This window comes from Triturus cristatus, chromosome 1_2 (genome assembly GCF_964204655.1).
Source record: "Triturus cristatus chromosome 1_2, aTriCri1.1, whole genome shotgun sequence".
In the NCBI taxonomy this organism is placed as follows: Eukaryota; Metazoa; Chordata; class Amphibia; order Caudata; family Salamandridae; genus Triturus; species Triturus cristatus.
Window position 1 is genome coordinate 820,625,933 of NC_140580.1, and position 22,629 is coordinate 820,648,561.

Here is a 22,629-nt window from a genome sequence, read left to right on the forward strand (position 1 = left end):
GTAAGTAGGAAAACATCACTCAACTTCATGATCAGGCTTGAGAACTGAAATCTTACCTGTGCTATAGAATATGAAATTGTAAGATTTAGTAAGACTTTTATGGTATAGGTTATGGATTTTATGAGAGACACATGAGCATCATTACACATAACAACTGAGAATGCAAATCCTGTAATTTTTTTAAAAAAACCTGTAAACATTTTTTACTTCCTTTACCTATGCGAAATATTGTTAAGGTTTTAATTAACTAAACAATAAACATTAATTTCATTATTATTATTAGCATTATCATTGTCTCTCATCTTCGCTGTATTTTTAAGCCCTCATGGAGCAGTGTGTCCACCTGATCGACGGGATAGCAGGATCAAAAGCCATCGATTAGTCAAACATGACATTCCTGATCCACAGTTAGATTAATAGAGGACAAGACCATCCTATTAGAATTGAACAATTGTGTGTGCTTGTGGGTTGGGTGTCTAGCAAACATGGCAAAAAATTTTACCTAAATAAATAGAACTATCATCCTATGGTCAACATATATGTGCAACAAAGGAAGACGCCATTGCATGCTCGATGATATTGCAGTTATTGACAACATTTTATCTTCGAAGTCAAATATAGGATCAATGTCAAGTACTATAAAAATTCCTTTAAACTCCAGGAAAGATACACACATCACCTTACCCAACCAGCCTGAGCCAATTACCAAAGTGTAGGGACTCAATACTATGGTCTCTACCATTCCACTCGACAAAGGGTACTTGAGGCTGGACACATAATGTGATACCATGCTTTTGAAAGCCTACTTCCTCAAATAAAGTATTTTCTAACCTGCTGATAATCCGATGGCAATTCTTGAGCAGTTGTCATAAATCGAAATCCATTAGGATAAAGAGACGTAAAAGGGAGGCACTACTTACTCTGACCTTCCGGCCTTTCTTCAAAATCTTCATCTTCATCTTCAGAGCCAACCGAGTATTCTGATTGGTTGTCAGAAAGTTCATCTTGCCACTCTGTACAGCAGAAATAAATCACAAAGACACAGATCATATTTGTTGGCACGCAATATTGGGTAATTCTTTAGCAGATACAAATTAAAAAAAGCAAAAACTATTGTATTTTCAAGTTCCCCAATGACTCTCAAACCGAGAGCAGTGATTCATGAAAAAATGCACTTGTTCTCCTTTGAAGGCAACAGTGCCACTGTGGAAGAATATGAACACATAGGGGCATATTATCAAGCCAGGCGATAAAATTATCGCCGCTTTAGCGGCAGAAAACTGCTGCTAAAACGGCGATAATGGGCTTGATAATATGCTCTGTGGAATTCCAATTGAAGCCCATGTTAGATGTGAAGGACATCGAACCTGAGCTTCAATTGGAATTCCATAGAGCATATTATCAAGCCCATTATCGGCGTTTTAGTGGCAGTTTTCTGCCGCTAAAGCGGCGATAATTTTATCGCCTGGCTTGATAATATGCCCCATAGATCTTTACCTTGGGTCCTAGCTTAATATGTGATGCAGGGCCTTTAGTGTTGTTATCCACGCAGTAGCACTAGCGAGCTGTGAAAGGCTGGCAATCTGTTGTCTCACGCTTGCGCGGAGACACCAGACAGCAATAAGTAGTTGGCAGCCTGAAGTATTATAGGGCAGATTCATGAACAGTTTGCACCACCACATTTTTATGCAAAGTGACACAAAGTGGTGCAAAATCTAGATAAAATGTTTACTTTCCAGCGCAAACCTTTTTTTTACTGGAAAGATTCCCTAAAAGTAGAACTTTGACCCAGTTTTGTGCTACTTTGCGTCAAGGGGGCGTTCCGTGGGTGGTACTTGGGTGCTCTAAAGCTACCACCCTTGTTTTTGATGCATGATGGGGAAAGGGCAGCAATGTGACATATTTGACATTATACGGCGCATTCCTGCCTTTTCCCTGCGCTGGCACACAATATACTGCCTAGCGCCAATGCAGGCACCCTTGCACCATGGTGCAAGGGTGCCTGCATTGTAAGCAGGATTGTTTTTGTGCAGGAAAGGACACCAACAATTATTTCTTGAGGCATTTTCCTTTGTCTGTGTGTGTTACAGGATACAGCACACATAGAAAGAGGAAAAACAAGGACTAATAAAGGTATTTCTCCTCGTTATGCCTCCCCTGGGGATGCATACCACTTTGACACATTACCAGATCAACCAGTAATAGTAAATCTGGGCATGCGCCTGTTAGAACTCAGGATTCCTGGTTGGCTGAGGTATGCACCTAGGCCAGGCAGGAACCACCACTCTAGTCAGGGTAAGCTCGATACACGCTAAAAGATAACCTTTGCTCACTCTCTGGCAGTTTGGTACAGAGCAGTCAGGCGTATCTAAAGAGGCAATGTATGATGTATTTGTGCAACTCACACACATTAACACAATGAATACACCATAGAAAGACTCTACACAGGTCTCTAAAAATAGTTTATTATATTATGAACAAAACAGACCAAAACAACACAAATCCAATGTACAGAAGTTGAGATATTGAATTCTAAATGAATACATGCAGTAAAGCACACAGAAGCAGGTAGTGCTAAAAAGGTTACGTTAGGTCACGATGGACCAGAGCAAAGGCAAAGTTCAGGCCGACCACAATGGAGTGCCAGGTGGCTACAGGACCCACGCAGGCCCCGGTGAACAAAATACCTTTCCTGGTCTCAAACAGCAAGGTGCGTCGATCTTCTCCACGTAGTGAAGGCTATGCATCAGCTCCGAAGAAGGTTGAGAGAGTTGAGAGGCGTCTATCGATGCGCTGGATTTTGCCACGCAGTCGAGCGGATGTTTCGATGTCACCAAGCTGCAGTGGAGACAATACACTATCCGATGCGTGGATCTCTGGAGGTAAAGTGGTGGTTCCAATCTGATTTTACTCCCACAAAAGGGTCGATGCACTGGTTCTGCTACACGCAGACAGGATATGTGTCAAAATCTATGTTGCAAGCATCTGGAACACTTACAGTGAGCCAATCACGGGAGCAAGGCTGGAGACTTTGATATTCCGGAGTTTCAAGCAACAGTAGGCAAGTCAACAAGCCCTTGAAGATCACTTCGAAGAAGGCAGAGTCCAGCTCTCCTTAGGCAGAGTCAGGGAGCAGCAGGCAGCAAGGCAGCAAACAGACAAGAAGGCCTTTTAGATCAGAAGACCAGTTGAGTCCTTTAAGCATCAGACCAGTTCTTCTGGCAGAGCTTCAGTTATAAGTCCAGTAATGTCTGATTTTAGGGGTCTGAGAACCAGAACTTATACCCAAAAGTGCCTTTGATGTGGGAGGTGACTTCAAAGCAGCTCTCTGAAGTTCACACGTATCCCTTTTAACCCAGTCGTGTCTGCCAGGCTATTAGTGGGAGGTAATCATTCCTTTGTGTGGGAACATAGAACAGCCTATTCAAGTGAAGTGTTGGCCCCTCCCTTCCATCCTGCCCAGGCAAGGCAACCTGAATGTAGATGTACGTAGATTGGTACTCAGACACACCTATTCTTCCTGTGTTGTGGCTGTCTAGAGGGAAGGCACAATATGTAGTTGTCACCCACCCCAGACATGTATAGGAGACAGGCTGGGCAGTAAATGCAGATAAATGTCCACTTTCTAAATGTGGCATTTCTAAAACAGTAATGTTAAATCAAACTTCACCAGTAAGGAAGATTTATCATTACCATTCCAAACATATGAAACATAAAAAGCTACTCCTCTCTGATCAGGAATTACAGCTTAAAAGTGTATTATGGAATTCCTAATGCTAGCCTATTAGAGGAGCGGACCTCACAGTAGTGAAAAATGGAATAGGCTGTTTGTCACTCCCAGGACATGTAAAACATAAAGCTACGTGTCCTACCTTTTTCTTACATATTACCCAGCCCTTCGGGTTACTTGGGGCCTACCTTAGGGGTGACTTAAATGTAATAAAAGGGCAGTTTGAGGCTTGGTTAGAGGTTTTAAAATCCAAGTCGCAGTGGCAGTACACTGCATACACAGGCACTGCAGTGGCAGACCTGAGACAGGTTTGACAGGCTACTTATGTGGGTGGCACAATTAGTGCTCCCGGCCCACTGGTAGCATTTGAAGTACAGTCACAGGGTACATGGTATATCACTTTACAAGGGACTTACCAGTAAATCAAATATGCCAATCAGGTAAACACCAATGTCATCATGTTTAGGGGAGAAGCACATGCACTTTAGCACTGGTTAGCAGTGGTAAAGTGCTAAGAGTCCTAAGGCTAACAAAAAGAATCAGCAAAACGTGAAAGCAAAAGGGAAAAAGTCTGGGGAAACAACACCCTAATGTCTAACAGCACCCAATACAATGGGTGGATGCATGGGAACACCCACGCTCCACCCATGGAATTCTTCCCTGGGGCAGAGTAAGGCAACACAGCGATTTCCGCTGTGTTGCATTACTCTAGATTTATCTAACTTAAGAGCTGTGTCGCTCTTGCGCCCCATTGCGTGGTGCAAGGGAGATGCAACTCTTTGATACATTTGGCCCTAAAATTGGTACACGGTTGTTTGCATAAAAAATGACTCATCCACGAATCGCAAAGTTGGAGCAATGTTTTCATTTCTTCAAACATTTCACTCATTGCATGAGTGCTGCAATGTACAGCACATATTTAATCTTTGAAATGTTAAAAACATGTCTAATCAAAGGATTTTGTACTGGAAAGATACCCTTTCAGCCTTTCAGTACCTACCTGTGAGAAAGTGGATTATTAGACACCCCAAGAAATAATGTTTCTAATCTTGTTAGGTCCAGTAAAGGTTTCAGTAATTTAGGCCTGAGCGCTCAACCCCTGGTAGCTATGGCACAGAGCAGACAGGCTTAATTTGAGAAAATGTATTAAGTATTTAAAAGTAACAGAACAGTTAAAAAGCCAAAAACACAACACAATAAAAATCTCACTCCATTTTATAAAAGCAGAGAATTATGAACAAAATGAGACCAAAACAACAAAAATTCAATAAGGAGAAACAAAGATATGAATTTGTAAAGTTTTTAATAAAAATAGCGACAAAAAGGGCAAAGCGCCAACCGCAGACAAGTGACCCTCTCAACCGAGATACGGCTAGGGTTTAACGCTTACTGCAATGGTGCGTGGGTTAGATACAGATACCAGGTTCATCCCAGTTGGAGGTTTTACCTTCTGACTTAGTTTCTGAAATCCTCAGTGTTGCAAGGCAGCAGGCTGTAGCCTAGATGAGTTCCATGAGGCCGGATAGCTGTTGGATGAAGTCCTGGTGAAGTAATTGACTTTTGAGGGGGAAGCTCCAAGCAGGAGAAATTAAAAAATTGTGCTCAGGAAAATTCGCCAGGAGGCATACTTTTGGTGCCTTCGCCTGGTAAAGATTTTTACTTTCTGATTTAGTCACTTTTTGTGTGCTCATATTCCTTCAGTGGGGCAAGGCTGTGAGCTGTAGCCATACTGGGCTCCACAATATCCCACTGAAATGGATTTACTGCTGTGGAAAAACTCAGGGTAGGACAAACCTGAATATTTGGTCCAACGACTGTGCACTTTTGTCAGAATGACTTGGCAGATTTGCCTTTGTCTTGGTCTCCAGTTAATTCTCAAGGTAAAAATCCCAATTTTTAGGGTTAGTCAGGAGGAGTACACACTGACAGTTTTCTAAGGGCCCCATGACCTTAGAGACAGCACTCAGAGGTCAATCATACAATACGCGGATGACACAGCAATAATGTACCATACTAGAGTGGGTCTCCAGAGAGGCCTCAACGTACTTCATAAGTAAAACCAGGAAAACCACCTACAAGTTAACCAGAGCAAAACCAAGATAGTCGTATTTGATAAATATCTACACAAAAGACAAGCCCTCTGGCAATTGGGAGAACATCAAATAGGGACAACATCTGCATACAACTACCTTGGGGTTTGGCTCTCGGAGAGGGCCAAACCGCGACTCACATAAAACATCAAAGCGTTCAGGCTGACCGTGTAATCTTTACACTAAATCGATTAAGCCCTCACCTGACAAGCCCAACAGTGGAGCCAATGCTGACAGTCCTGAAGGCAAAACTAATTCTGCCTATCAATTAAGGACATATGACCTTTCCAGGAGCCCTGGACCCATTCACAGCTGCGGCACAGGTTAAAGCATATAAATTAGTGCTGCAAGCTCCAAGACTTGCCAGGAAAGCCAAGCTAAAGATAGAGCTCAGACTCGGCAGACCAGACTTGGAGCTACAGGGGGACTTAATTAAGTTCTACATCAGGGTCCTAAGAGCCCCGTACAGCACACTCAAACATCAATTGAGACCCAGGGTAGAGGATTCCCCCTGGTACTCCAAGCAATTGGAAATTTGAAGAACGAAGCAGATAGCCTGCTCTCACCCTAGATTCCAATATCCGCCTGGATGAACTCAGTGAAGCGGCCTTTCATTACAATCCCATTACGACGACACTGGATATGTCATACATCCTGGGAAAACCTAACAATACTTACGTGAGGCGCTATCAGCACAGGCCTGCAGGAAAATACTTTTTATGAGGCTCATTGCACTAAGAATCACGGATTTTAACCCAGTCTGGGCACACAGGAGGAGCAGTCTCTTGTCGGTTATGTTCTTACCACAAGGAATCCTAGCTCCACCTGTTGTGTTGCTGTCCTAAATTGGCCTATTTTCAGGGTCAAGGGCGCGGACTGTTGTTTTTCCAATTCTAAGGTCTGCAACCTCGCAAGAGCAGCGAAGTTTAGACATTTATTTAGACAAGCACTCACTGACCTGCCACAGACCCTATAACCCTTCAGCAGGCCACAATTTAAACCAGTAAACCTGCCTTGGGGTTTCTTAACCCGAATTCAATGTCTAGCAGGCAGATCTAGGCAACAGAGAGATTAAGAAATGGACCCTACATACTGCACAAGACACTTCACATCATTCCAGGTGGCGGAAGTACACCCTCCATCAAGTGTTGATGATGGACATCGTATAAGAAAAGCGGATTGGACTTTGAACCACGTGCTCTTCTGGTGAACATTGGTCTGCTGCCAATATACCACAACTAGCCCGAGGCGACAGAACACTACATTTTATTATTACTCCTTGCACTCGAACATTTAAGGGGCGGTGAAACGTGCCCCTAACTTGGGTAGGGGGTCAGTATCACCAATGGTGCCTACCAAGGTATTTATTTCTAGTCCTCCATAGTTTAACTTACTAGGGTTTCGTAATTATACATTTTTTATTGGATTTTGTCACATAACATATTAACAAAAAACTGCGAGAATGTATGAACAGCAGGTCCAAGCTGCTATGGGATTCAAGAGGCTGGGGGGGGGGGTTGTTGAGCCAATCCTATGCTCATTTTGCTGTAAAGATTTTGATTAATTGAAGGGTTAATACATTTACCTACACACAATCAGAGGTCAGGACTCACCACATGGAAAGCCACCAACAGGGTACAGGGTGGATCACGTTGGAACTGGTCATCTGGGCTCTTCAGGAAGGTGGACTTCTTGCAGCTTTTGTGCCCCTGTAGCTTAAACGTAGGCCAGTCAACTGACTCTTAGAGTTCACTGCTCAGTCCGGGGTACAAGTGAATAAAATCCAGTATTTGTAAAGCGCAAAATTACCCGAGGGTGTCAAGGCGCTGGGGGCTGTTGGGAAGATTAAGCGAGCTATTGCCCAGAGTCACATGGTGCTGGACTAACCTGCCACCGTAGATCGAATTGAGAACCCTGTGGTCCAAAGTCAGGCACCATGGCCGCTGCGCCGCACCTCTTCCACAAGTGGGAGCAGGTCCAGCCCTTGGGAGTCCCTGCAGAGGTCACAGTAGCAGGTGTAGTCCCTCTTCTGTCTTCCACAGATTCAGATGTGTTCTGAAGAGGGTACTGGGGCTGTCACATTTATGCCCAATGCCAGCCTGTGGGTGGGGAAAGCTCATGGCCACTCCCTAACCCGTGGGGTAAAATTTCTCAGGGGTGACCCTACCCACTTTTGCAGCATTGTCTGTGGGATTTACAGTAAACTATCCCATAGTACCCCTCTCTACCTAAAACCAGCATAGCAGAACCTTTCTTTCCCTCTGCAAAGCTCCCTGTGCCCACCAAGGGGTGTGGCTATGATAATAGGCAAACCCTCCCTTGTGGTAATTCAAAACCGGTTCTAGAGGCATCCCCTCTCCCACTGGGGATTGGTACATGGCTAGCTGCCTGGCAGGATAATAGAGGTGGCAGGTCCAGGTGGGAGCTACATCTGCCTGTGACAGGGTAGGCACCCTCTGAAGTTGATTAATTTCTGGGCACAGCACAGATGTCTATCCTGTAGAATGAAAAGCCTCTACTCAAACCCAAGCTGTTTGCCCGCTGTCTGGGAGCTATACACAATTTATTACCGGGGAGTCATCGACAGGCAGATGACACTGAACACTGGCAGAAAGGCACATTTGGCTCAGGCCATAAAATGACAACTTTTGTAATAATTCATTTTCAAAATAGGAATCTAAATTCCGACTTGACCATTAAATTGGATTTTAAATTATGATTAAAATGAGGCCTTGAATTCTTTTCCTAGCTATTCCCAAACTGAAGGCATGCATTTCAAGTGTTTATAATTAAGGCTCCCAATTTTCAGTTTTTACAGATAAATATAGACTGAGAACAATCTGTTTCCTGTCTGAATTAATTTATAAAAGCACAAAAATACTGAAAATTGTGTTTTTTGTGAGTGACTCTCAATGCTGTCTTTCATGAATTCCAGGCAACAGCTGAGCAGGTAGACAGTATGAGAAGTTAAAAATAAGGATATGATTGCCTTAGATACAGGCATATATTAACATATATTTGTAGTATAATGAGAATATTAACCTGTGGGTGCAAATTTTTGGTATATTTGACAGGCGTCAAATAAATATGGACAAACGCCAATAAAATGCCCAAAAATAAATCTGGTTAAATACAGAAGGAAAAGTTTTTTTTTTTTTTTTTAAGTTTTCCAAAAACCTTTATTGATAATCTGCACAGTACATCAGTGTAATGACAACCAACAATGTTATTGCTTAAATAGTATGTCAGTAACTTACACCTTCCCGCGCAAATTCATTACATATGATCAACATCCTCCCCCCACCCAACTTATGTAACACTCCACCCACCGGTCATAGGGAATATAGGAATATAGCACACTAAGAGCGATACGGTCCATAGAATACAGGTCGTCTGTGTTCAACAGAATGCAGACCTCTTCTTTACAGTTGAAGTCAGCCAGATGGCCTTGATCTCCCGTGTCTGTGGCAGATACCTGACAAGTCCTGCATGTCTCTTGCAACCTTCAATAGCCATGCACAGCCTCATCATTGCAGCCCAATAAGGACTCATCGTATGTTTGGGGGATTCCCAATTGGGTACCAGCATCACCCTCCTTTACAGATCCCTCCCCCTCTCCTACCGGAACTGCTCGCTGGGATGCCACAGTTTCCCGAAGATAGGCAGTCAGGGGCTCCCAAATATTTTTCGGTCTAGAGTTCATGGGCAACAGTTCAGCATAATAGTGCATGTGGTCTTGCCATGTAGTCATTTCATTTATCCAATCCTTGAATTTTGCTGCTCGTCCCCGTCCCCACCTACAGGCTACCTGACGTTTTACCAAGAACAATGCCATAGCCAAGTATTTCTAATGCACTGTTTTTATGCCCAGAGTAAGGCCCAATAGCGCCATGAGTGGGTCCGGGACCATTTGTATGCCGATCATAGTGGACAGCCCTTCAAAGACCTGTACCCCATACGTGGCCACTTGATAGCAGCCCCATGCTAAATGTATAAATTCCGCACCCTGCTGCCCACATCGTGCACAATTATCGTGATCCCTCAGTAGTAATTTGTGTAGTTTGGCAGGGGTAGGGTATAATCTATGCAGAAACTTAAAGTGTATAAGGTGAAGCCTACTGTTACTAGTGACCTCCTCTGTCTGCCTGCAGCTTAAGTCCCATTGCTCGTCTGTTGGTGGGGCATCCAGGTCATTGTCCCATTCCCGTCTGGCCCTTGAAAGTCATTGTCCCATTCCCGTCTGGCCCTTGGAAGTCACAGATGGAAAAGTTAAAAACATAAATGCATTAAAACTGGAAGCCCTCATTATAATGTAACCCAGAGCTTTTCTATGAGAAACCCAGCCTTACCACAGTAAAAACAACTTACTTTGGAGAATTTTCACTGCCAGGGCATGTGAAACATAAGTACACATGCCCTACTTTTTAAATACCATGCACCCTGCACTCGGGGTATGTAGAGCCTACTTTAGGCGTGACTTACAAGTATTAAATAAGAAGGTTTACACCTGGAAAAAGATTTATTATGCTGGGTCGAATAGACAGTTAAAACTTCCTACCCAGACTTCAAGGGCAGGTTAGGAGACATGCTTTGTATTGTCACTTTTGTGGTGGCACAATATGTGCTGCAGTCCAATAGTGACATTTATCTTACAGGCCGTGGGTACACTTTGGTTCCATATTCTAGAGAATATAGGTAAGTTAAAAATGACAATTAGGAGTGTATCCAATGTTGACATGTTTTAGAGGTCAGATCACATGCACTGGAGCCTGCTTTGCACGACCCCAGTACACAGAGACAAAAACACCAGTAGCATCAGTCCAGAAAAAATGAAGATGACCATACAAAAGCGAGACTTTCCTTGAAAACCTCTGTTAGAAAGGTGTGTGTGGCGCTAGGCAGCCTGTTTGTGCAGCAGCACAGGAGAAAGAATCAGCGGCAGGTCTTATTTAGTCAATATGTCTCTCCGCTGCTCTCTCAGTGCAACACAGCACAGCAACTTTGATTGCTGCACTGCATTGCCATAATTGTTTTGTAAACTTGCCACTAAGTCCCCAACACTGAGTTGCAAAACACAACTGCTTGCTTTTCTTTCAACATGCCTCAGTAAATTGCCTGGAGTAAAATATGTATAGTCATCTACACTTTGTAGTAAACTGTGAGAAAGGGATTTCGTTAATGCACTTGCAGCCAGAGGTGCCATTGCAGGTGACTTGCACTCCTCCAATCTGTTCTGAACACATTCCATTTCAGCGAGGAATGTGAAGAGGTCCATTTGTCCCTTCTTGCTCCTTCCGCCCCCAATCATAACAACTGGGTGCAGAGAAGAGATAGCATTTAACAGAGCGAAGACCGCCTCACCACCTGACGTGTATATGATAGTACAACATGAGCTAGCCATCGTCAGCAGTAAATAAATAATGCTCTGAACCTCAGAACTAAAGGCTGGAAGAAGCACTAGCAAACATGGGCACACAGTTAGCACTTTTCTTATTTACAAACCTTGAGTGTAACCTCAAGCACATCTACATTTACACTTTTTGTATTTCTGTAAACTTTTCAAGGATGTCTGTGTATAGCTGTTAGTAGCTTACATCTTCTTTTCTGTAATTGGATCAGAGACTTAGCTATCTTAGCTATCTTCGATCACAGGCTTAGCGATCTTCACTGGAGCAGGTGAAGTGGCACTGCTGTACAGGTGGGCCCAATTTCCATTGCACACATAAGCACCCATGAAATACTTGATAGGGCTCTGATTTCAAATTATTAGTTTAAGAGGTATGTCCAACATGATAATCATGCCTTCCAAGTGGCGTTTATTCTGATTGTTGCTGTTTGAGCTCATCTTGGCCACCAATGTCTCCATTGAGTGACAAAATAGTGGAAAGAGGTAAGTGCACAGATGTATGAATGGATTTACAATTCTTAACTCCCTATCAAGGTACCTTGAAAATCTATTTTTATTACCAAGGTACATACATGTACAGTTAGGAGTAGAAGATTTATACAAAGTTACCTTTCAATATTTTGTCCCTGATATTCTAGTCACAATATTATAACCTTTTAATATCCTGTCTTCAATATCTCTAATCCACACGTAAATTGGATGTAAAAATAACTTTTTTGCAACCAGTATCTGATTTTGTAACCCAAACTATGTACCAGTAGATCGATTTGCAAAATATCTATTCACAGAGGAGTACAGAATGACTTGCCTATTGAAAACTAATTTGATAGGTCGCAATATGAGATTCCTTGTGATTTTTTTATAAACACAGAAAAGGTTGCCTTAAAAGAACAGCAGACCACTTTTTAGGTCTCAGCTAGACAGTGCATGCGCTGTCTCGAAGAGACATGTAGCATTTACTATGTGGCCTTCAGCCTGCCCATAGGCTTCCCATTTGCTGGCTCCATCATCACTCTTATATTCATTCTCCCCATTTGCCCATGGCCTGCATGCGTCATGCCTCTCCCTGAGAGCATGGACCAATTACTACATTCAACCACTGATCCCATTTTAGCAACTGTTTTAGGAACTACTTTTTTCTTTTTTTAAGAGCACTCCACTCAACGGCTTGTGTTTCCACTTGTTCCAAGCTCCGTTTCTGTGAACAAGTCTGTAAATCTTGTTCTTATCTAGTCACATTTGCTGTGCATTCAAAGACCGAGGTCGAATGACAGACACTGTTTTCTGAGGACGCCTGTTTACTTTTCTTTCTCGGACTTCAAAGTGAGAAGACTTTTTAGACATACTAAACGTGTTTCATGAAAACGTACCGTGCAACATCAGCTACAAGCTGTGAGATTCCTATGAAGAGGATATGTGAGGATAATTAAAGGACACCACACACATATAAATCAACTTCTAGTTCTTATCAAAGTAATGCAAGGGGAATTGAAAGGGAGTTGAGACTGATACAAACATAAAGGGAAGGCAGTACCGTTTAGAAGTTTCAGGTATATAGTATGAAAAGATAAAGTGTAAGCTTCCTTTGAAGTTGGCCCCTCTCTAACCACACTGGCACCTTCCACAGAGGTGAGTATTAGAAGAACAAAATCAGTTTGAGCAAGATTGCAACTGGTGGGGACAAGTGTAAAACTTCTTCTACTAGACAAGCAAATAGGCATGTTTGGGCTGCTCTAGCACATGGGCACAGACTTTTACCATTTTGGGGAAATCCTAGCATCGTGCTTTTAGGGGATGACTTAGACAAAAGTTTGAAGAATTGCTAAAAAGGATGGGGGGGGGGGGGGGAGGACTGGGAACTTAGTGGCGATAGTTTCCAGGGCCTACAGAACCATGGCTGAATTACAATATTTCTGGGCTCCCACCAGAACATTGGCTGGCGTATAGAGACACAGGAGTATTAGTTGATTGTCTGAAGAATGACTGAGGCTTTGGATCCTCCTTCCTCTTCAGTCCAGTTCTCTGAAAGTTGTTCTCGAATGGTCAGCAAAGATAGCCTAATGACGTCCATAGGAAATAAAAGACAAACAGGGTGTCTTGGAAGAAGAAGAAACTGATCAATTGGGTACTGGAGAGGATCTAAAGCCCTTGCTGGAGATATTGGTTGAGTCTATCACCTTGGTGTAAGGGTGCCTGTATTGCAAGCAGAATTGTTTTTGGGCAGGAAGGGATGGGATATCTCTTGCACAAAAACAATCCTGTGAGGCTTTTTCCTCTTTGAATGTCTGATGCAAAATGCAGCACATGTAGAAAGTAGAAAGTAATGAGGGGAAATAAACATATATCTCCTCGTTATGACTCACCTGGGAAGGTATGGCATTTTGATGCATTCCCAGTTCTACCACTCATAGCAAATCTGGGAATGCATCAAAATCCAAGGGTTGATGAATGGGAACACCCACGCTCCACACATGGGATACCCCTCTGGGGAAAAGTAACGCAAGACAGCAATATGCACTTACTTGCGGTACTCCTGATTTACCAAGCAATGCAGGATCACACAAGGAAGTCTGGCTTGGCTTTGTTAATCTCATTCTTGTTAATCTCATTCTAGGTTCTGCGTTGCCCTGTATCCCATTGCATGGCACAAGGCTGACGCAAAACCTTTGATAAGCCTGGCCTCCAGTGAATTTGTCACCTGGAAAGTTATGGCTAATATCTCTGATATTGAAATACAGAAACCGACTGTGAAAGGAAGCAACAGTATTTTTTAAAGGAATGGAAGAAAAATGAGACTTGAATAAACATCTGTTTCAGAACTCAATCTTCGGGAGGGTGGAGCGTGGTGGTCTTAGTCACGTCCATCTAGACATTAAGAACCTAGGACCTGATGTATCAGTGGTGATGTTGCAAATAGTATATGCAAATTGTGACCACATTTTTCGACATGCCCAGCATTTGCAGTGCACCTAATGTACTAATTGTTGAACTGATCCCTGACTGGTGACAGTGATGGTTGCTGCCGCTCAGATGTTTGACTGACTGGTGAGCTCTGTTTTCCTCAAGCAGAGGATTTGGACTCTGTTTCTCAGACACACTGCACAGCATGAGAGTTTTTCATATTGCCTCCTGCATCACAATTAATCTACCACCAATTTGCACACATTGTTGCTTGCTGCTGCCACTACTGAAAATCACCCGAGTCATCCCAATTATAATTCTATTCGGGACTTATACACCATATTCCTCCCTACTAAGATGCTATTGATTTGTCTTTCAGTCCTGATGATGAATCTATGATTGTACCACCGGTGTCGAAACATAAACTTACTATAAAGTATACCTCCAATTCCTGCTGGACTTATTTGCATTACTGGCTCAAGAGCTTGGCACAGAATGATTTTTTGCCACTTATATTAGTAAATTACAACTGGACCAAAAAAAATATTTTGAATGTTTTTCTACACTTCAGGTACATAGAACCAACTCCTGCACTGAGCACCACGAAGTCTGCACCATTTATACTGCATATTATAACTAATTAGTTCATTTATATTTACAATATAACATCAATAATTGCTTTTGCATTAGTTTTCCTGGACTGATTTTCTGATGTATTAGTACTCATTACTCTGCTCGATTGCTTCTAATGCAAATTAAATTATTATGTTCCTAGGAAGGATGAATTGTGGTTTTTCATCATCAGATATACCCAGGTTCCACTTCACCATTCGGTTGAATGCTTAAATACAACTGATTTCGTATTAAGGGTTCCTTTCTGGGGCACAAGTATTAACAGTTCCTATCTGAGCAAAATCCCATTGAATAATTTTGGCACAACAAACAACACAGTGATGGAAAGAATACTGACTTTATCTCGGTCACTGGCAATATCTCATGGTTGCATTCCAGTCCATCATTTTTCACCCATTATGCTACTCTAGACAGAGACCAGCCATGTACAAATCAATCATGTCCCTGCTTCAATTAGAGCAGCCTAGCCAGAATAGCCAGAGCAGGTCCCAGCAAGACAGGAGCAGAAGTAAATCAGAACTGTTTTGTGTCATTGTTGTATGGCTTGGCACCTGCAGCACGGTAAGCACAGGGTCCACATCTGGGCATATTTGCAAACTTAGGCCATCTGCAACAATCAACAAACTGATTGAAGGAATGCTTGAATTAATCTCTGCCAATTGCAATCACTTAGACCACATTACTGCCCATCGTTGTTCACCTGCTATGCTATTCTAGACAGAGACCAGCCATATACAAATCAGTATTAGCCTTTTCCAATAGGAATAGTTCAGCCTGAACTGCCAGGCTTCATGCCCTCCGGATAGGAATACAAGCAACCCCAGACTAGTTTCAGCTTATTTGGCTCTTCAGAAGAGGGTTAATGCTTGAGCACAGTGGCACAATAAACATGAGACCAATGCCTGGGCATACCCATTGCACTTAGAGCTTCTATTACATCAAAACAAAAGTGATGGAAGGAATGTTTGAATTACTGCGGTAGCAGTCATTGCTTATCACAAAGAACCCTTCATCCTTCAGAAACCAGTCATATGCAAATTAGCCTTAGTCCTGCTATAATAAAACAAGCATTTGCAATGCAATAGGTCTCGCATTTACGCAAGTTTGAGCTATTGACATTGCAAATGGCAATACCTTTTATTCTTGTTTTCGTTTTTAAAACATAAATAAAAGGCATTGTCATTTGCAATGTCAATAGCTCAAACTCGCATAAATGCGAGACCTATTGCATTGCAAATGCTAATGGCTGTCCTGCAGTTCCCCCGGGGCACAAGCAGGCATCCACTTCTGTGAGGACAGCTGATCTCAGCAAAAAGACAGAAGTGGATGCCTGCTTGTGCTCCAGGGGAACTGACATTAAAAAAAAAACACGCGAAGCGGCATTTTGTTGCTATGGCAACAAAACGGTGTGGGACTGTCCACAGTCCCACGGACACGCGAATGCTGTTTGCAATGGACAAATGGCGAGAGCAGCCATCTTTGTCCATTGCAGACGCGTGCATGAGAGACCTTGCAGAATTGATTCCAAAAGGTGCTCTCCTGGCTAGAGTAGTGCATGCGCTGCTTTCGCCAGGCGAAACCTAAAAACGTAGGCTTCTTCTTGAGGTATAGCTTAAGTCCTGTACCACAGCGAGCATGGGAACTATTTCTAAAGGAGCATAGTGGACAAACAAAGATGTAGCAGAATACAGCCCAAGCAATCAGCAATGTTTGAGATTAGTTTGAGAATTCCTCCCATTGCCATTGTCCTAATGCAGCGGGTATGTCCAGATGTGGGTCCTGTGCTCGCTGTCCACAGGAATTAAGCTATATCTCACTGATAAGGCTTAAATAGGGCCAAACCAGTCTGGTGCTGCTTGTGTTTCTGTTTAGAGGGGACCGACAGTTCAGGCAGGACTGATGCTATTGGAGCTGGACTGAGGATGATTTTCATATGGCTGGTTAACTTGTTATAATAGACGATAAATGACGGACTGGATGGTCGGTGGCTAAGGATTTTCGCAAGCATTCCACCTGTTACCTTTGTATTTCCTTCAGTATTTATTTTAACACATATGATTGAAGAATAAATATTTTCATTTTAAAAGCTTATGATGATGCGCTAATTTACTCTTGTATGACTGAGTGTACTAGTTTCATACAATGAGCAGCATACAATCTTTTGATCAAATGATCAGTTTTTTAAGATGTAAAAAATAAAATTCAAACGTGAATAAACTAGAAATGAAGTAAAAAGTTTTCAGGCCTGTTTATCTACCGGGGTGTTTACCTTTCCGTAACCCTGGTCTGTTGTGCTCCTGTATTCATATACTTGTACCTCTGAGGCCATGCTTATGCTTCAAAATACCTCCATATATGACAGAAAAATATGCAATGCTTTCAGACTGGGGCCTTATTTAATTTCTTTTGGAGAAGGAGGAACACCGCAAACCAGCAGTCCCACCGTCCTGCCAAAGCTGTGGTTACCCTGATCCATTTAGAGGAGAGAAAAGCACTGCTTACCATCAGTGTAGCCTCTCTTGGTTCCATCAGCAATAATCCCTGATCCAGTGGTACATCTGCCACAGAAACACTGAGTCAGAGTGGTGGTTGTACCGCCTAATTGAGGGTGGGACTATGTCACTCATGTTCCCTACCCGTGTTCACAATGGGAGCTATGGTGGTAATGGGCAGATTTTCTTTTTTAAAAACCCTCCACACAGGGAGAAAGCTGCATGTGCATCGGTCCATTTCCTTTTAGTTTAGAAATAACAAACTCCTGCTGGGAACAAACAAACTGTGCGGCCAAGTCGGTGCTTTATACTTGGCACCTGCTTGACAATCATCACTACTGTGAAGGGAACTGTTAGGGTGGCAGCCTTCTTCACAACAGAGCTCACCATCAGTCAGAGGGAGATGTCTAAATATGGTGCATGGTTGTCCACCATTGACCTCCACCCCTAGCAGGATAGCAGGACACCCACCAAAGCCTAAACGAGGCCCTAAATTCATATTTTCTATCGGGAAAACCACCACTGAAAAGTTTTCCCAAAGTAATGACCCATTAGATGTGTGGAACAATCTAAATTCCTTTGTTTTCAGTTAAGGGTACTCAATACACCATATTAAGTATCGAGTATTAAGGATACTCGTACGCCATATTGATAAAACATACAATAAAGTTAAATGGATGATCTACAAAAGTGTGTCAGTCAATCACCAAATTGTTCTGCTAACCAATATATGACCTCAAACAATAGAGCCTGTAAAATTGTTGAACTGCAATTCATGGCAAGTGAAATGAAGGGTGAACGGGGGCAAATAAACAGATTGTTGTAGTAATATGTGAAAATTATGTATAAAACAGCTTTAATCCATGAAGTGCAGATCGATAACAGATTAACCTTGGTGTTTAGCTTGTTTCTAAACAATTCCCATTTTGACAGATGATCTAACTGAGACATTGAGATGCATAAATACTTGACTAGGATCACACCACTCTGTCCAGGTGAGGGAGAGAGGATTATGACACTGCCTCCTAATTCCAGTATCAGCAATTTAGCCACCTGAGTCCGTGTTCTTCTAGTAAAACATCTCTTGTGCCTATTCTTTAAATCAAATCTGGCTTATTTCAAAGCTAAATTCTGATTACTTTCGTAGGGGAGGTGATGTGCCTTGTTCAGACACGCTGCCTCAGTTACTTACTGCAGTGCAGTCAATGAAGAAAATGGTGCCCAGGGACAATGCGTCGATGTTGCGTCAAAAGTCAAGTTGCGATGAGTCGATTCCACAGTGTTGAAGCAGGCCCTGCGTTGGAGTTAGGGCGATGCATCACTGAACTTCGGTGTTGCAGTGCTCGAGACTCATGCAGCAGCAGTTCTTCTGAGGTGCTGCGACGAAAAGCTTGGAGTTAATGTGGGGATTTTCTCCTTGAAATCACCAGAATTCACTTTCAAGGACCCTGGATTTGGCACCACTTGGCAAGTCAGGACTCTCAGCAGAAGAGCCTAGGTACTGGCAGGTGAAGTCTTTGATGGCCCTGAGACTTCCCAACAGGAGGCCAGCACACCCAAGTCCTTGGAGAACCTTGGAAGCAGGATGTAGAAAGCAAGGTACAGTCCTTTTACTCCCAGGAAAGAAGCAGCACCAGCAGGCCAACACAGCAAAGCAAACAGCATCGTGACAGTCTCTCCTGACAGCAATCCAGCTCTTCTTCCCGGCAGAATGTCTTCAACCCAGAAGTGTTTGGAGTAGATGGAGTCAGAGGTTCAGTACTTTTACCCATTTCAGCCTTTTCAGTGCACAAAATTCTGCCTTTCTCTACCTCGGCTCCAGACATGCTACAGGGGGTGGAGGTGCTTTGTGTGAGGGCAGGCACAGCCCTATTCCGGTGTCAGTGTCAACTCCTTCTGCCACTCTAGCTCAGGAAGGCGTATCTGCCTGGTGAGGGGCCATCAGGAAATGCAGGGCACACCTCAGCTCCTTTTGTGTGACTGTCTAGAGTGAATTACTAAACAGCCCAACTGTCATCCTAACCCAGACGTGTATTCCAGTGGCAGGCAGAGGCACAGAATGGTTAAAGTACGAAAATGCCACCATTCTAAAAGTGGTATTTTCAGACCTGAAATTTAAAAAACAACTTCACTAAAAGGTGTATTTTTAAATTGTGTCCAGAGACCCCAAACTCCAATTTTCGATCAGTTGCCAATTGAAAGATACACTTATAAGATGTTACAAGGCAGCTCCAATGCTAACCTGTGGGAGAGATGGGCCTTGCTGTAATGAACAACAAAATTAGCAGTATTTCACTACTAGGACATGTAAAACAAGTCCTACTTTTTAAATACACTGCACCCTGCCCATATGGCTACCTTGGGCCTACCTTAGAGGTGCTTTACTTGTAACAAAAAGGGTGCACTTGCCATGTCAAAACTGCAGTTTACTGCCAATCCAATTTGTGGGGCAGGGCGGTAAAAAAAGATTTTAACACTTACCTTCTGCTCCCTCTCCAGCCCACGTTCTTCTGCTCCCTTGTCGTGCCGCACCTCGCTGCTCCTGGCACTACAATCCCCAGGAGCATAAGCTCCCAGATTCCCTATGCAATCCCAGCACCTCTCTCATGCCATTATTCTCAGCATGAGAGAAGCAGTGGGATTGGGTGGAGCGGGCCCTTTGAACGCTCCATGGGGCCTGGGAGCCTTTGCCCAGAGCACTGATATCTCCCAGCAACAGCCTGAAGATATCAAAGTGCGCATGCCGGTTTGGACCCGGCCAAACCTACAGGCGCACTTGCAGTGCCTACTACCACACCCCCCTGCTGACCCGGAGACATGACCCGCCCTGCCCCAGACTAGAAGTCAAAAATAAAATGACTATAAAATAGTTTTATTGTCATTTTATATTTAATCTGTGTGCTGGCATTTTACTAGTGGGGCGATGCTCCTCCACCATAGCGGAAGAGCACCACTGGGCAGTTTAAAACTGGACACACAGACGCTGCAGTGGCAGGTCTGAGACATGTTTGCAGGGCTACTCATGTGGGTTGCACAATCAGTGCTTCAGGCCCACTGGTAGCATTTGATTTACAGGCCCTTGGCACACATAGTGCACTGTACTAAGGACTTACTAGTAAATCAAATATGCCAACCATGGAGACCATTACATTTTAGACAGGAAGCACATGCACTTTAGCGCTGGTCAGCAGTGATAAAGTGCCCAGAGTCCTAACACCAGCAAAAACGAAATGCAGCACACAGTCAAAACAGCAGGTCAGAGACAAAAATACAGGGGAAACCACGCCAAAAGATGCCAGGTCAAATAGGGAACAAAACAGGGTGGTTTGCAACTGAAATGTGTTCCAAATTATTTTCTTTTTTCCTTCCCCAACTCCGAAGTGATTAAAGTAAATTGCTTAATTGTTGTCAGTGGTATCCCCTATCCACTCGAATCTGGATCGGCCTAGTGGTTACGCAGGTGGGCACATTTGCAAGTTACAGGCAACTCGGAGGAGGTAGTTAAAAAGAACTGGCGTCGAAAACTTTATGTTGGCAGCGGGAGCGAGCACCCGACAGTGGAAGTTTCTTCCACTGAAGCCTGCTTCACATTTCAATTATTGCTTTTTGCATACAAATGAAATAGGAGCACAGCTGTTGAGATATGCAATTAGGCAGAAGCATACGTTTGCCTCATCCCATGGAAGTACATTTCATCAGATCGCCTAAAGGTTGTAATCACGTTTGGAGTTCTAATTTAGATGTTTAATCAGAAGCAGAAAATGATAGGCTGGATTACATGCTAGCGCGGCTCCTGCAGCAGCAGCAGGTGCATGGCAGGGCACGCGCGCTAATCTGTTATGAAATGGCTTCATTTACACACAAATGGCCCCGGATGCTAAAAGCAGAACTCCAGGCGCCAAAAAGGCTGCCCGTATCCTACAGATTCACAGTTGCTGCAGAGAAAGGCAGGAAATGTCGAGGCACTGGTGGCATACATCACAGGGGTGGAACATGGAGACGGATGACACATGGCCACAATACCTGTGTTGAAATGTGTATCCGGGAGAAGATGCGCCCTAATGACGACGTGGGTCTGAGGAGCCAGTTTCTAATCGGCCAGGATTTAACGTCCTGTGGTTCTCGGTAAAAACACATAGGGCCTTACTTAGAGTTTTGCAATTGGGATACTCAGGGGTCAATGTGGGAGATTTCCTGTTTGCTACATTTACAAGTGCAGTAGAGGCTGTGGCCATTGCAATATGGCAGGCAGACTATCCACAATATTTGCCATCCACCAAAATATTAATAAGGCCCTTAGAGCCACATGCATCATTGAAAATAGCGGCCGCAAAGGAGCAGATTCGCAGAATCTGCCCGTTTGCGACTGCTATTTTTGCATTTGGGATGCATCATCACAAATGCAAAAATCGCTATTTAAATAATAGCTAAATTTGCGATTACTTAAATTGAGATTGCATTAAGGGAATCGCAAATTGTGATTCCCTAAACTTAAAGTTGATGGTAATTTGCGAGAACTTTGAAAAATGCCCTTGGGGCATGTGTGTGTGCAACATTTGTTGACATTGCAATTTCAGGGGTGCATCAGGGTGTCCTTTTGGCACCCTTTCACCCTTGAAATTGCATGCGCAATTTGCGAGTACCTATTTGGTACTCGCAAATTGCGCATGCAATTCCCATTGATTCCTATGGGCCTAGAGGCCCATAGGAATCAATGAGAAGCAATTCCTTATTTGCGATTCACAATTTGCGAATCGCACATAAGGAATATGTAGGAATCACAATTTTTTTTGCGATTCCTACATGCATAAGGAATTGCGATTCCTAAATAGCAATTTCTTAAAAATCGCAATTTAGTAATCGCAATTCCTAACTTTGATGCATGTGGCACTAAAACTGTGTAATGTAATTGGATTCGCATGTATATCATTCTAATACCGTTGGGACATGTTTATGGTATATATTAGTTGATCAAAAATAAAAATAAAAATACACAGAGCTCAATATTGACATGAATGTGATAAGGCCACCCCTTGCTTAAGCATGAAGCATATGTGGTAAATGCGGCAAGTAAAAGATTTCCAATTAAATGGAACAGTACGCAAATACTTTAGTTGAACAGTGACAACCACTAAATTAACCGTAACAACATTTGTTTTCAGTTGACCATCAGTTGACCATCATGGGTCTAGTGGTGCCTTTATTATTCTTCTTGTCACATCCCACAGTCCCTTTGAAGGGTCAACAACTGAGTAGTATTGTTTTATCAGCACTAATGTGAGTGCTGTGTAACAAAGGATCTCAAAGGATCATTGTGTGTCTACAGTATCATGTAGTAGAGGCTCTGAGCTCAGACTTCAAAATTATTCCAGAGGG

General features: G+C 43.1%; 1 protein-coding gene across 1 annotated transcript in view; it reads right to left on the reverse strand.

The window, feature by feature from the left end:
* The window catches only part of CHD5 (chromodomain helicase DNA binding protein 5), a 568,616-nt gene that overhangs the window by 303,170 nt on the left and 242,817 nt on the right, over window positions 1-22,629 (reverse strand). Inside the window, exon 26 of the mRNA XM_085624078.1 lies at window positions 921-1,013. Coding sequence (XP_085480204.1) covers window positions 921-1,013 — 93 coding nt within the window. The remainder of the gene's footprint in view (window positions 1-920; window positions 1,014-22,629) is intronic.